General features: G+C 27.1%; 1 protein-coding gene and 1 long non-coding RNA gene across 2 annotated transcripts; both read right to left on the bottom strand.

Moving 5' to 3' along the window:
• Positions 1-4,836: 4,836 nt before the first annotated feature.
• On the bottom strand, positions 4,837-5,586 carry LOC107927429 (uncharacterized). Its single transcript, XR_001692434.2, has 2 exons — positions 5,301-5,586; positions 4,837-5,188 (listed from the first exon to the last, which is right to left on the bottom strand). It is a non-coding gene; the product is annotated as an uncharacterized lncRNA (long non-coding RNA).
• A 1,387-nt stretch (positions 5,587-6,973) lies between these two features.
• On the bottom strand, positions 6,974-10,720 carry LOC107927478 (PTI1-like tyrosine-protein kinase 3). The gene is made up of 8 exons (XM_016858544.2): positions 10,422-10,720; positions 9,635-9,803; positions 8,665-8,918; positions 8,409-8,535; positions 8,043-8,316; positions 7,793-7,925; positions 7,618-7,704; positions 6,974-7,507 (listed from the first exon to the last, which is right to left on the bottom strand). Exons 2-8 carry the CDS (start codon positions 9,726-9,728, stop codon positions 7,376-7,378), a joined length of 1,101 nt encoding a protein of 366 aa, XP_016714033.1. The 5' UTR covers positions 9,729-9,803; positions 10,422-10,720; the 3' UTR covers positions 6,974-7,375.
• Between the last annotated feature and the right edge of the window lie 3,852 nt (positions 10,721-14,572).

The raw sequence follows: 14,572 nt of genomic DNA, 5'->3' as shown, positions 1-14,572 counted from the left end.
TTACGATGAAATTTTATCATTTTTTTGGACCAAGGCCACAATTTGCTGTTGGGAATGTTGGTACGACCTATGATGCAATGGAAAAATTATTTCGACGATCCACAGCCAAGGATCCATGTACGAGGAACGAATCGGGTTAAAATAGGGTTAAAAATATACTTTCTTTATTAAAAACGTTAAAAGGATGTTACTGATTTGATGTCAATTCCAAGTCATAACAAAAACATCCTAGCCTCTACGTGGTCCATCCGTAAAAAAAATAAATAATCACATTCTCTTGACCTTTCTAGAGAAAATTAAAAACAATTGCTAGAACTTAACCAGAGTTATTTTTTTATTAATAGAGAAGACAAATGGAAATTAGAAAAAAAAAGAAGAATTATATTCTTTTCAAAAGAACATTAATTTTCATGTATTTTATATTTTTACCGAAATTAATTAATATAATTGTTTATATTAATAAATTCAGTAAAATATATACGATTAACATTTTGCATGAATCAAATTCATATATTAATTATATTTTTTCGTAACGAATATTATTTTTCATATCTTTTATGCTTTGAGTGATATTAATTAATATAACGATTTATATTAATAAATTCAATAAAATTATACAATTAATATTTTGTATGGATCAAATTTATATATTAATTATATTATTTTTAAAATAATATTAATTTTCATATCTTTTATATTTTGACCGAAATTAATTAATATAGTTGTTTATATTAATAAATTCGATAAAATATATACAATTAATATTTTGTATGAATCAAATTCATATATTAATTATATATATGTTCTCTATTTGTGTACAATATAACTTGTTTAATATTTAACTATCAAGTTAATTTAATTTAATTCATATGACAACTAAGGGCTAATTTGGCAATACTTTTGAAAAGTTTGGTTTAAAATTTAAGTGTTTAGCAGTACTGTTAAAAAGTGCTTTTGAGAAATAAAATGTCTATTTTAGATATGTTATTATCAAGTAACAAATATGCATTTAAATAATATTTAAATTAGTTAATATTATTATATTTTAGTAATAATATAAAAAATTATTATAACTTCTTGTTAATATTTTAATATATAAAATATAAATTTTAAATATTTTTAAGCAATAAATATTAATTATTTATAAAATTTAATTAGAATATATTAACTATATTTTTAATATTTAAATATAACTATTAAATATTTGTAATTAGTATTTTAAAAAATATTTTTTATTTTTAATTAATTATTTTAACACATTTGTAATTAAGTAGCAAGAAAAAAAAGGGAAAATACTATGTTATTGGAGGGGTGAAAAAGTAATTAAACACTAAAACTGTTTTTGGGACAGGAAAAGCTAAAAATTTTAGCTTCTCATTTTGAAAAGTGCTTTTCAAAAGCACTTTTGAAAAGTTAAAAATTTCAGCCAAAAGTAGCTTGTTCTGCACAGCTTTTCTTCTAAAAGTGCTTTTGAAAAGTAATACAGAACTGACCCTAAATAAAATACCAAATGTATTTAAATTTTGTTTGTTTCAACTATAATATGTGACCTTGTAGGCTATTGTAAGGTTGGTAATAATACTAAAAAGTTTCTAACATTACAAGCAATGAATGGCATCTAGCAATGCATCATTGCCATCTAAAATATAATATTTTTAAATTATAATAAAATTGGATTACATCTTTAATTGCTGTTAAGAAAGCTGAGGAATTCTGCTCAACTAACTTCGCTTGAATCAACTAAACAGATGCAGCATTATCTATCTGAAACTCCACCTGCTTAAAATTAAGGTGCAGCTTTACGAGTATTAAGGGAAAAAAATATTATTTTTATTTTATTTAAAATTTAAGTGCACTATTAATGCAAGAGAATGGTAAAATATAAAAACAGTATTTATTAATTTTTTAAAACTCGAATTTATTGAATAAATACTCATTTTTCATATCTCACAATTAAAATATTTTATTATTTTAATAAAACTGAGATCAAATTATAATTAATTCCAACTTATTTTATTGAACAAAATAAATAATTGGATTGAGTAAATAGAATAATGCCTCTCACCAAACTCCCAAATGGAACATTAATCATATGAATATTTAAAATATAATTAATATAATGTCAAACTACATCAAATATTTTACGTTTAAAATACAATGTTTAATTTTTTTAAGCACTAAAAAATATATTTTTTTTATTTTATAATTAATAAATTTATTATGTAGAGTTAATACTATCATTTTCCTCACACGTGTTTTATTTATTTTTATTTTAATCATGCTTTAAAATTATTTCACTTTTTGTATTTACTTATAATTAAATATATTTAATCTTATTATAGATTCTGATCATATATATTTTTTCTAGTATAATGCTTAAAACTAAACATTATCCCTCTTCAACCTATAAATAGAAGAATAATGTATTGAAGCGCATTCAAGACTATGTCTTTTTTTGTTGACAACAATGTCCATATTAATCAAAATAAGACTCAATCAGTATTTATAATTTTATATTAATAAAACACTTCTAGATGAAAACTTTTTCAATTTATACGGCAGAAAGTGTTTTCAGCTAGAAGCATTTTCGCTATTTCGGTCTAATCTAGTAAAATTTTTTTTAAATGGCTTTTTTTGGGAAATTTACTCGTATTCCTTTATATTAGAAGGATTAAATTCAGAAAAAATTATAGTACATGGACTTTATATAGAATTTGACCAAAATAAAATAAACACGTGCAAACCAAAAACTCGACATGAAGTAAATGTTATAAAATAAGGACATATGAGTGACACGTATACATCTTTAAAGACAAGCAAGGAATACGACAAAATACACAAAGAAAAAGGTCTCCCTTTAATAATAAAAAAAATAGAGTTTTTTTTAAGAGGAAACGAATATTTGATGATTTTAAAATACTCATTTTTAATATTAGTTTTAAGAAGAATTTTCGATTCTTTCGAGAGAAGTATATAAAGTATCATATGTTTTAAGATGATGGACTCTTTAACATGTTTGGTATTGTTTCTAAGAGGGGTAAAGTTAGAAATTTGCTTTAAGGAGATTAGAGATGAATCATAAATCTTTTGAGGTGTAAAATATAATTTTATTATTATACTAATTTGTAATTCCATAAACTTCAAAAGGACTAAAAAGCATATTTACCATTTTTTGAGTCAAGGCTCAAGTGCCCAAAGAGATGACAATTTTGCCAAAGAATAATAATGCTTAAAATTACCCATAGCCTTTTTTCAACTCATAAATAGAAGGATAATGCGTTTTAGCGCATCTGAATCCACGTCATCCTACATTAGCAACAATGCTCATGCCAATCGAGTTAAGACCCAATCAACAATTACACATGATTTTTTTATCTATATAATAAATTATAAGAATATGTGTAAAATAAAAATGTTAAAATATGCCATAATTCATTGTATTCTTCGTATATTTGGAGTTTAGTTATTGTACTTTATTTCTAAGAATTTAGTTCTTATTTTTTTTTCAGATTTCAAAATTAAGATCCAATTGTTAACACAGTTAAAATTATTTTATTAAATTCAAGTTTATTACAATGTCGTTTTTTAGTTTTATCGCTACCAAATGAGTATTATTTTTATTTTAAACTGTTACACTAACAAAATTAACAAAAAAAATTACAGTGTTAACAAATAGACCTAAACTTTAAACTCTAAAAAACAAAGAGATAAATTCTTGAAAATAAAAATGTAAAGACTAAATTTTAAATTTATGAAGAATACAGGGACTTATGCCCCTTTTAACCAAATAAAAACTAAAGAAAAATGCAAATGAATACGAGTGTAAAAAGAAAATATCCTTTCGACTTTTATAGAAGCCCTTACCCTTTTTATAGTATTTATTTTTATCTGTATCGCATACAAATAGTATTTTGTTTCGTTTAATTTTAGGGTTAATTTTATTAAAAGTTTTCAAATTGATCCAAATTTTATGTCGGCCTTTAATTTTAAGTTATCAAAGTATCAACATTATATCAATCAAGTAATTTATCATATATTAATTTATAATTTTATTGTTTTTTAAAGGATTTAACAGAAAATTTTTTATTTTGAAGGCATATTGCAATTTGATTATTTATTAGTTTTTTACTTTAGTCATTTATTAAATGATTGCATAACAATTTTTTCATTGAGGGAGTGGCGAAGTTAGGGGGCTGGCAGGGCAGTCCCCTAAAATGAAATTTTTCTCATATGATTCCTTTAAAATCTTTAAAATTTTAAATTAGTAAATGTAAAATTAAACTTTGACTTCCTTAAAAATATAAAAAATTGATTTAATTCTTTAAAAATTATAAAAATATAACCTATTAAAATGGTGGAATTACATTTTTTATTGTAAAAATTATAATTTAATTTCGACCCCTAAAAAATTTTCTGGTTTCGCCCTTGAAAACCCCCTATCTGCTCTTTAAATTTGCCCTTGACAGCTCAAATATATTCTATATATTCTTATCCGTATTAGCATTTTGTCCAACAGATAGGTTGTTGAAAAGTATTGGTTGATACAAATTCGATAAATTGAATATTTTAAAATTTAGGGACCAAGTTAAAACATATGTGATAATTTAAAAATATTGGTTTAATTAACCCTCATTTTTAAAAGGTATAATTATATATTTCATAAATAAACAAAATTAACACAATGTATGCTAAGTCCGTGGTTATCCACAATTTTTATTAAGGCATTAAGCTCACTTATAGTCCTTTTGGATGAGTTCTGCGTTTACCTTCTATTAAGGTAAAAATAGTGGTAGCGGTATAATTAGTTACTGCAGCGATAGAAAATAGATACTATAGTACGAGACAAAAAAAGAATTAAACGTATTCCACTGAAACACACGGCCCATCCAAATGGGCCCTTAATATACAAGTTATACAATATTAATATATATTTAGCCAGCAAGTTATGGTAAAAAAAATTAAGATATATTTATTGAAAAAACTAAATAATATAAGTTCGAACATATATACATAAAATCTGAGTCAGAATCAAAACAAACAAAAAATCGTTTCGTCTCGAAAGAAAAACATATAAAAACCGAGTTAAAATCAAAACAAGCAAAAAAAAAACCATCTCATCTCGAAAAAAAAGTCCAAGAATTCCTTGTCCCAGAATCGAATGTCCATGCCCATCTTCCAAACTTCATCGCTGTTTATTTTTTTTACATCGGACTCGCAAATATAAATGTCAAATACTAATACTTTTTATTAAAAAAATCGACAAAAACAAAAGAAAAATGTAATAATAACATTACACGTACCTTCACTTATTTCTTGTAAAATTTAAAAACTTTACGATGAAATGATGAAGGGAAACCCGACAGGGGCGACCTGAGAACACATGAAATAAACCATATCGAAATCGAAAAACAATCACATGTGTTCTAAGGTCGACCCGGTTGGATTCCTCCACCTCTGTTTCCCCCAAACATTGGAAAATGTTGATATTTTAGTTGAGTATAGATGAATTTATATAAACAACTTGGAGACATCAAATTTGCAGTAAAATTAGTACATCTGTTATGAAATGTACTACACAAAAAATCAACAGTACAAGTCTTTATTGCCAAACAATTCAATTGAATGTTGTCAAGTACAACTATTGTACTCCATAATTAGTAACCTCTCTGGAATTTGTACTATCACAATTGTAAAAGTAATCATATAATATTAAAATATAATAACAATTATGTTAGGAAACATTGAATATTAATATAATAATATTATTAAAATATTTTATATTTACATTACTCGTCTAAAATTTAAAATTTAGTTCCTATATTTTTATTTTTAGATTTTCTTTTTGCTGATTAAATTTTAGCTTAATTAACATGAAAATTGTTGTCAATGTAGGAGAACGTAGATTCGAATGTGTTGATTTGAAAGGTTCCATGTTTCCATAGTTGACATTTGAAAGGTTCGGATTATAGATCTTATCCCGTTGATTTGGCTTGTAAAATTAAGTTGAATTTGATTGAAGATTTTAAAACTTGATTGATTTTTCGGATTAAAGAATTTGATAATTATTTTTCAATTTAATCTTTAATTTTTTTTTGGTTTACATTAGTTTTAGATTTTAAAAAATTCGTTTTTTGGTTCTTCAATGTATTTATTAGAGCGAGCCCAATGATTAATCTTTCATGTTTGGTAAGCTCATCAAGGGAATAGACACTAATTACAAGTTTTAAAGTTACACTATACCCAGGTGAAGATTAATCCGTCAACCACTAATTAAGATAGGAGAGACCCTAGTCAGCTCAACTAACTCCGGTGGTTGAACTTTAACAATTTTTCTCATTTTGGACCATAAATTTGAATTTTGTTAAAGTATAATAAGATGGCACTTGAAATTATACCAAATTACCTAAAAGTTTTAAAAATATATAAACTAAATATTATTAAAATATTATTTTTTAAAAAAATTTGAAGTAATGACATGACAAACTCAGAGTGACATCGTTCTATCTTTAATAGAATACAAGTTTAGAGACTAAATAAAAAAACTACAAAGTTCTAGGACTAATATGGAAAAAGAATGTTCAAACACTAAGATTGGAAAAATTATAAATTTTAGCTAAAATTTAATAAAACGTAGATTTTATATAAAATAATCCAAGTTCTTTTCGAAGAAAAATTCATAATTGGGTGGTTGTGACTAAAAAATATGTTTTAAAGCTTTAAAAATTAGAATAAATGGCATTAAATTTGAATTGAATCAATTCAATATTTAAAATTTTATGTTAAATTCAAATCATTTTAAGTTTCAATCATTTGAATTTACCATTATAATTTATTTCTCGAGTTCGAGTCACTAAAAATTATTTTCGAGTTCAAGTTATTAATGTTTTATAATCAAATCGAGCTGGTTCGGATTTAGAAAACCAAACCCTTTACTTTTCCTCCATGGAAGATAAGACATCGTCAACAAATTACATGCTACAAACACTTCGATTAGTTCCAATCATTCTAAGCGAAAATATTCATACAAATTTACGAACCACAACGAAGAAAACAAAAAAAAAATGGTACAAACCAAACGATACTCACTGACACGACCCAATCCCTCAGTCACAACCCAATCCCTCGGTCAATTTTACGACTACATCTGAAAAAACACGACATTACGAGTCCGAAAAAACCCGGCAACTAACAGATACTAAACAGACCAAACCCAATCCTACACTTGAATGTTATATAGGAAGGAATAGAAAAACGTATATAATTAATATTTAGTGATCAGATGAAAATCTGTATTTTGATTACGAAACCAAACTATCATAAGTCATCGAAATTTCAATAAATGGCGAAGAACCTTGGATTCATCTCGTCTGCTGTTTTAAGTCTCCGGTGCTGGTGCTGGTGCTGGCACTGGAGCCTTCAACAGCGGTTGGAGAGCCTTGACGACGATGCTCATGTTTGGACGGAACTCAGATTCATACTGCACGCATAATGCCGCCACAGCTGCCAACTGCATCAACAGAAACATAACGAAATCGTCAAACACCGAAAACCCATCCCCTTTTTTATGCTAGAAAATCAAACTCATGCAAGTTATGCAGAAATGGAAAAAGAATATACCTTAGCAACTGCTTTGGGAGGATACTCTCCCTTCAGTTTTGGATCTACGCATTGTTTGACTTTATCTTCGCTCAGTCTTGGAGTAGCCTAAAATTGAAAAAAAACAAAATGTTTTAAGTGTTGGTCGAATTTAAAGTGAAAAGATAAAAGAAAGAAGAGAAAGCAATAATCGCACCCAGGTAACGAGACTCTGCTGTCCACGAGGCATTGTGTGGTCAACAGGTTTCCTCCCCGTAAGAAGCTCTAAAAGGACAACCCCGAAACTGTAAACATCACTCTTCTGTGTCAACTGCCCGGTCATTGCATACCTACAAAACGATAGCCTCACAAAATAAGTTCCCGTCTTGAATATCCAGCAACTGGAAACGACTGGTTGGTTCGGAAAAGAAATGAACAATGATATAAAGCAGCTTAAGATAGCATACTCAGGTGCATGATAGCCGAAGGTTCCCAAAACACGAGTAGAATGAAGACGAGCAGCCATGTCGGGAGCCTGGTTTGAGAGGTTAAAATCTGCAATCTTCGCTTTGAAGTCTTCAAAAAGAAGGACATTGCTAGATCTGATATCTCTGTGGATAATCGAAGGTTGAACCTTCTCGTGCAAATATTCCAAGCCCCTTGCCGCATCAACCGCAATTCTTACCCTCTGCATCCAGTCAAGAACCGGACCCGGTTGTGCCCCTTGAACTCCCTTCCTTCCTGTGATTCCCAAAACAAGAAACGAAAAATGTCAAACTAAACGAGCTTAACCTATATCAGGAATCGATATTAAATGTGATGGTTTCACAAACCATGCAATATGTCATGAAGTGAACCCATTGTTGCAAACTCGTAAGCAAGCACACGGAGATTTCCTTCAACACAGTAACCTTGCAACTCGACAAAATTGTCATGCTTCAGTCTTGAAACCATGGAAACCTAAAAACAAAGAAAATTCAAGCAGCGGATGCATCAAGAAACAAGGGGAAAACATGACATAACAAGAACCTGAATGTTTGAACTACAATGAATTATACGAGACCCCCTTCAGTCAAATTTCTTACACACCTGGGTCAAAAACTCCACATTCGACTCGGACTCAGTGGAAACATCAAGCTTTTTCACAGCCACAGCTTTTCCATTGTTCAAGCTAGCATAATAAACTCTTCCGTAAGAACCCTCACCGATCAAAGCCTTTGATCCAAAATTGTCCGTTTTCTCTTTCAATTCTTCCAACGATAGTGCAGGAACTTCGATAGGTGGTGGTGATTTTTGCACTTCAGGTTTGACAGGAGCTGCCACCCTTGAGTTTCTATGATTTCCTGAAAGACCGTGACATAAGCAACGACAATTTATACCAAATACAAAGCAGGCAAACAGAAAAATGATAGAAGCCGAACAATTAAATGGTCATAAGATTTTATTTTATTTTTTGTTAAGAAGACAGCTAAAACAATCATCTTACCTTAGCAAGTAAAAGCCAAATATAAAGCGACTAAAGCAATCTAAATCGATTCCTAATTCTTGCCTAAATCATAACAAGCTAAAATCACCCTGAAAAAGAGTTATTAGAGTCCAACTTTTAATACTGAACGAAATACCATGGGAGTTACTATTTTTTCTATCATGCCTTTCCCTCCTAAAGGCACGAGCAATGAATATAAACAAAAGTAAAAGCCTAAATGCTCATGGTGGACTAGAGATGTAAAAGTTCCGGTATGAAATTCAATGATTAGTGTGCAAGGCAGATCTAAACCAAAATTATGAAACAAAAGGCATACGATAAGAAAATAATGAACTTAGTTGGCATATACTAAATGATGTCTAGTACTTAATACTTTCAGGCAAAGAACTAATAAATACAAATATGCCCGAGTCTCATTTCTATTAAACCGGGGATGGTAAATACGCTTAAGATCTTCCATAAATGTTAGTAACTTCTATATTTGTAAGAACATAATGATATCATACACACTGCCAAAAGATTCCTAACAGTAAATTGGAATTACTGAATCAAGATAGTGACAAAGTAGCATACCATCTGTATGATCCTTGGGGGCTTTCAAGTGCTCGTTTTCGTGTGCTTGGTAACTCTCCTCTGCTTGACAGGAACAGCAAAGCCAACGACGCATCCTTGATCGTTTCTTCAAATACAAATCGTCTGTATTTTCTAGTTGATCGAAGTAGCCTCTACTAGGTGCATGTGCCTGCGTAATTCCACAATACATCCATTCATGATCCAAATTAACCATTGCTAAAAAAATCTTTTTAACATAATATTATGTTATAAGATTTCATAATTTACAACAAAATTGCATTTCAATTACTTATATCAAGAGAATCAACAGCAATGTTGGATCAAAAGCAGATGAAATACAATTTGAATTTTAACACACAAAAGAAGCTAAAATTACAATTGAATTAATCATAATTATTAATTAATTAAACGTCAAAAGATGAATTGTTAGATAAAAGAGACTCGTTAAGCTTTACCACTGAACCACGCCGATTATACTCGTTTTCCATTAAGCAGAGAGAAATTAAAGATCAAAAACCAAACCAAACAAAAATCAAACAACAACCCAAAAAAATTAAACCCCAATTCCGAAATGGACCGCTTCAATTTCAAGAAAGAAGTCAAAGAATCAAAAGATAAATGAAACCCTTAAATTTTTTTTCGAAATGAGAAAGGAAATAAGGAGGTAAAAATAATTGTTTGATACAAAACAAAAAAGCAAAGAGACAGATAAGCAAGCGGAAAAAAATACAGCTTTAATGAAATTAAAGGATTAAAATTGGGGGGATAAAAACAAGAAAAATAATACCTGGATTTCCCCTCTATTTTCTCTCTTTAATCGTTGGAAGAAACTTTATCTTCCTCTTTCTAGGGTTTGTTAACAGTTGTATTGGGTTTTTGGATGAAAGGATTGTTCTAAAGAGAGACAATAGAGAGGAAAAATATAACAGAGAGAGATAAACAAAGAAGTTGAATAGAATTTTAATTTTTAAAGGCAGTTTTCTTTCTTATGCTTTTTGTTTGTTTGTTTTGAAAGAAAATGAGAGAAAATTACAAAAAAAAATAAAATAATAATAATAATAAAGTAAAAATTGACAGAGAGGCAACGCGGGGGAAATTGATTAAGAAAAATTAAAATAATGAAACGGAATATTTTTCTTTAAATATGGGTTAATTGTGCTCTTAGTCCAATTATTCATATTAGCAATTCTATCACATACATATATACATGTGAAAACTACGAATTTAACCCGAGATAATATTTTACATTAAAAGTTAATTTTTTAAAAATTTATTTAAGAATTATTATTGGTGAAACACTGATTAATAAAGGTATATTTTTAATTCTTTTATTTAAAAACTATATAAAAGTATAAAAAAATCACCAAAATAATAGTAGTAGATATTTAATAAAAGGGTATATTAGTCATTTCTTAATCAAATTGGTATCCAGTTAACCCGTGACATCAATTCAATTAGGAGTATAATAGGCACACAAATTTAGTGAGAGGAAAATATTTTATGTTTAAAGTTATTTTTTTAAAAAATTTACTTAAGAATTATTATTGGTGTAGTGGTAATAAATTTGTTTATAAATTCATTAAACACGACACACGAGTTCAATCTTTTAGATATGTTACTTTTTTGTTATTATTTAAAAAAAATATGAAAAGATAAAAAGGCCACTAAAATAACGAAATGGTATATTAGTCATGTACTAACTGAGTTGGTACCCAGTTAACCCATGACATCAACTCGATCAGAGATTTTTATTTTTCTAGTTTTACTTTTGAATTTTTTAAATTTATAAAATATATTTTAATAGTTTTGATTTGTTTCTTATTATTTGGTTTTATTAATATATTTGTTTGTATTTATTCCCAAAAATAGAATAAGAATATTGATTTCCTTTATTACCATACTTTCTTTTTTCTTAGCTTTTGCCTTTGAAGGAACAATGAATGAGTGGTGGGGGAAGCATAATCAGTTCTTTCTTTCTTTTTTATTTCTTGTTTTTATACTTAAATTTAATTATATAGATATATTTTTTATTTTATATTAAATAATAATTTTAACTTTTGAACCAATTAAGGTTTTGTTTATAAATCTTCACTCGATTTAATTCGAATTTGTAAGTATTTTAATGATTTAATTCTACCACAGTTCGTATACGCTTTGAACATTTAAAATTTAGTGTTTCTGGCTTTAATTTTAAGAATTTAGTCTCTCCATTTGTTTGATTAGTAAATTAAAGTTAAATAGAAAATATTATTAATTGATTTTTGTTAAATTTGAAATATGTTATCAATTTGAATTTGAATTTTTTAAATAGAATATGAGAATGTCACGTACTCGATTTTAATGAAAACCCGTTAATAGTATTATTAATTGAATTTTAATTTTCAAATCAAACAGGAAGATAGACTAAATTCTTAAAAAATAAAATTTAAAAATTCAAAAAGTATAAATATTAAGGGCATATTTAACCCTACTTTAATCCACATATTTTTTTATCAATGGGCCGGATGAGTGAAGCCAAGGCCCAAATAAAAAAAATCCCAACTTCACTCGATTTGATTTCCCCAAAAAATTAATATTTTAAAAATAATTAAAATATTAAAAATATTTTATTTTAAATATTTTAAATTTAAAATTAAAAAATATTTATTTAAATTTAACACAAATTCGACGAATTGAGCCACTCGACAGTCGACAGATGTACCTATGAATGGGGTGTAATTATTTGTGAAATAATATATAAGGGGGCCTTGATTAGGACATGAATGGGAAGAGTGTGTTGGATGTCTAAGCTAATATCCCCATTGGTCTCTTTTCATCATTGCAATGTAATAATATGTCTCTTAATAGTTTCCATATTTATTTATTTTTATTGAAATACTTTTTTTTATGGAAGGCCTTTTTCTTTATTTTTTTCCCCCGAAAAGTCCATTTAATATAATGTACTTTAATTATTTAAGTGGAGTGAAAACAAAATATCAATTTATTTTGATAAATATGAATACAAAAAAATGTAAAAAGAAAAAAAAAACCTTTTTATTAACTCTTACTATGGACCGAGTGATTCGGGTTAGATTCACTTGACTTGTTTTATTGTTTAAAATAAAAATATATATTAATATTTATATATTTTATAATTAAATTTAAATAAAATTTTAATGGGTTGAGCTTAAGTTTAGAAAAAAAATTCGGAACCATGCTTAAGCTATGCCCGTGAACACTTATATTTCCAACAATCATAAGGTCATTTAAGATCGTGAGATTTTGATGTCCTAGGTCTGACTCGCAATTAGGGGTGAAGCTAAAATTCTTTTTTGAGGGATCAGGATTATATCCCATGTTTTTATGAGAGTTAAAATACAATTTCACCATTGTATTGACTTATATTTTTACGGTTTTTAGAACTAAATCAAAAAATTATTATTTTTAAGAGGCCAAACTACAATTTCACTATATATTAACATATAAATTTATAAATTTTAGAGAGTTTAAAACATAATATTTCAAATTTAGAGGAGAGCAAGCCCCTATATGCCCCTGCTCCAATCTTGCATAAATCATATGCGAGTTATTTTCAGATTTATTCTTATTTAAATCTTGTTATATGTGAATTTTCTCTCTCTATATTTTATAATTATTAGTTCAATTGTGCTATGTAATACTTGATTATAATTATTGATTCGAATATATATATATATGTATGTATATGAGATGTGGGCAAAGATGTAGAATGATGTTAGAGTGACAAAGTTTGCTTGCATGCTTTTGAGGTGACCATGGAAATAGAATTGATCCACTCTACCATTCTTTGGGGGCAATCAACAACATTAATTAATTTGGAAAGTTCTATCACTTTCTTTTTAAATATATAAATCAAGTAATCACCAATACCAAATGTCAATTTTCTTGCATTCTAACATTATTTTTATTGAAAATTTAATATTTATCTATATGCGGCGCCGTTTTTTAATCAGATTTAAATACAAATATAAAATACTGAAAATTTATATTTTATAAAGTAACAAATATTATTATAAATATATTTTTATATATACGTGATCAGATTTAAACTTATCATCCCAATAGCATTTCAATCAAAATATCATTTAAATTTTATATCAAATTATTATGAATATATTCGTTACATGTATTATAATATATATTATTAAAAATTAAGTGGTATGCAATTTTTATTTTGGCAAATGGAGAATCCTTGAGAGGAAATCAATGGTGGTGGCATTGCTTTGTAGATAAGTATGACAGTCAAAAAGGTTGCTTTCAAATAAGCAAGACAATGAATGCTTCAAGTGGTTGTTTTCAGATTCAATATTGATATTCAACTTTTCTTTTTTCTCTTTTAGAAACCCTAGACATTCCTTTTATGTACAATCTTTTTTAAATTAAAAATAAGTTAATAATAAAATTAAAAAATAGAATATTAAAAATTAAGAAAAATTATTTTTAAAAAATTAAAGATAAAACAAGCAAAACATAATGAAATTTTTTAAAATTTTTATTAAAAAAAAACTAGATTTTTATATATATTAAAATCCAATACAATTGACTAGTTCAATCCAATACAATTCTAACAAATATTAAAATTTATATATTTTTTTGTTTTTATATTAAAAATTATATATTTTCTTAATAGTAATTTAGATCGAATTTGATTGATTTGAGATTTTAAAAAATTAATGATTATCAAATTCAACCATAATGGTTACTGATGACAAAATTCGAACCGCTTAATGAATTTCGAACCACTTCACTCTAATTGGAGAAAATATATTCTTTTAAAAAGTGAAAATGAGGCGGGGAAGGGTTTGGTTTTTAAGGGATAGTGAATATGAAACGATTGTGTTAATTAATTGACCAATCCACCCCATCCCACCTTATGAAATTATTATTTTACCCTTTATATATATATACTATTAAAATGGT

Source organism: Gossypium hirsutum, chromosome A02 (genome assembly GCF_007990345.1).
Source record: "Gossypium hirsutum isolate 1008001.06 chromosome A02, Gossypium_hirsutum_v2.1, whole genome shotgun sequence".
NCBI classification, from domain to species: Eukaryota; Viridiplantae; Streptophyta; class Magnoliopsida; order Malvales; family Malvaceae; genus Gossypium; species Gossypium hirsutum.
Note: the sequence above shows the minus strand (reverse complement) of the source record. Positions and strands in the feature narration are given on the sequence as shown.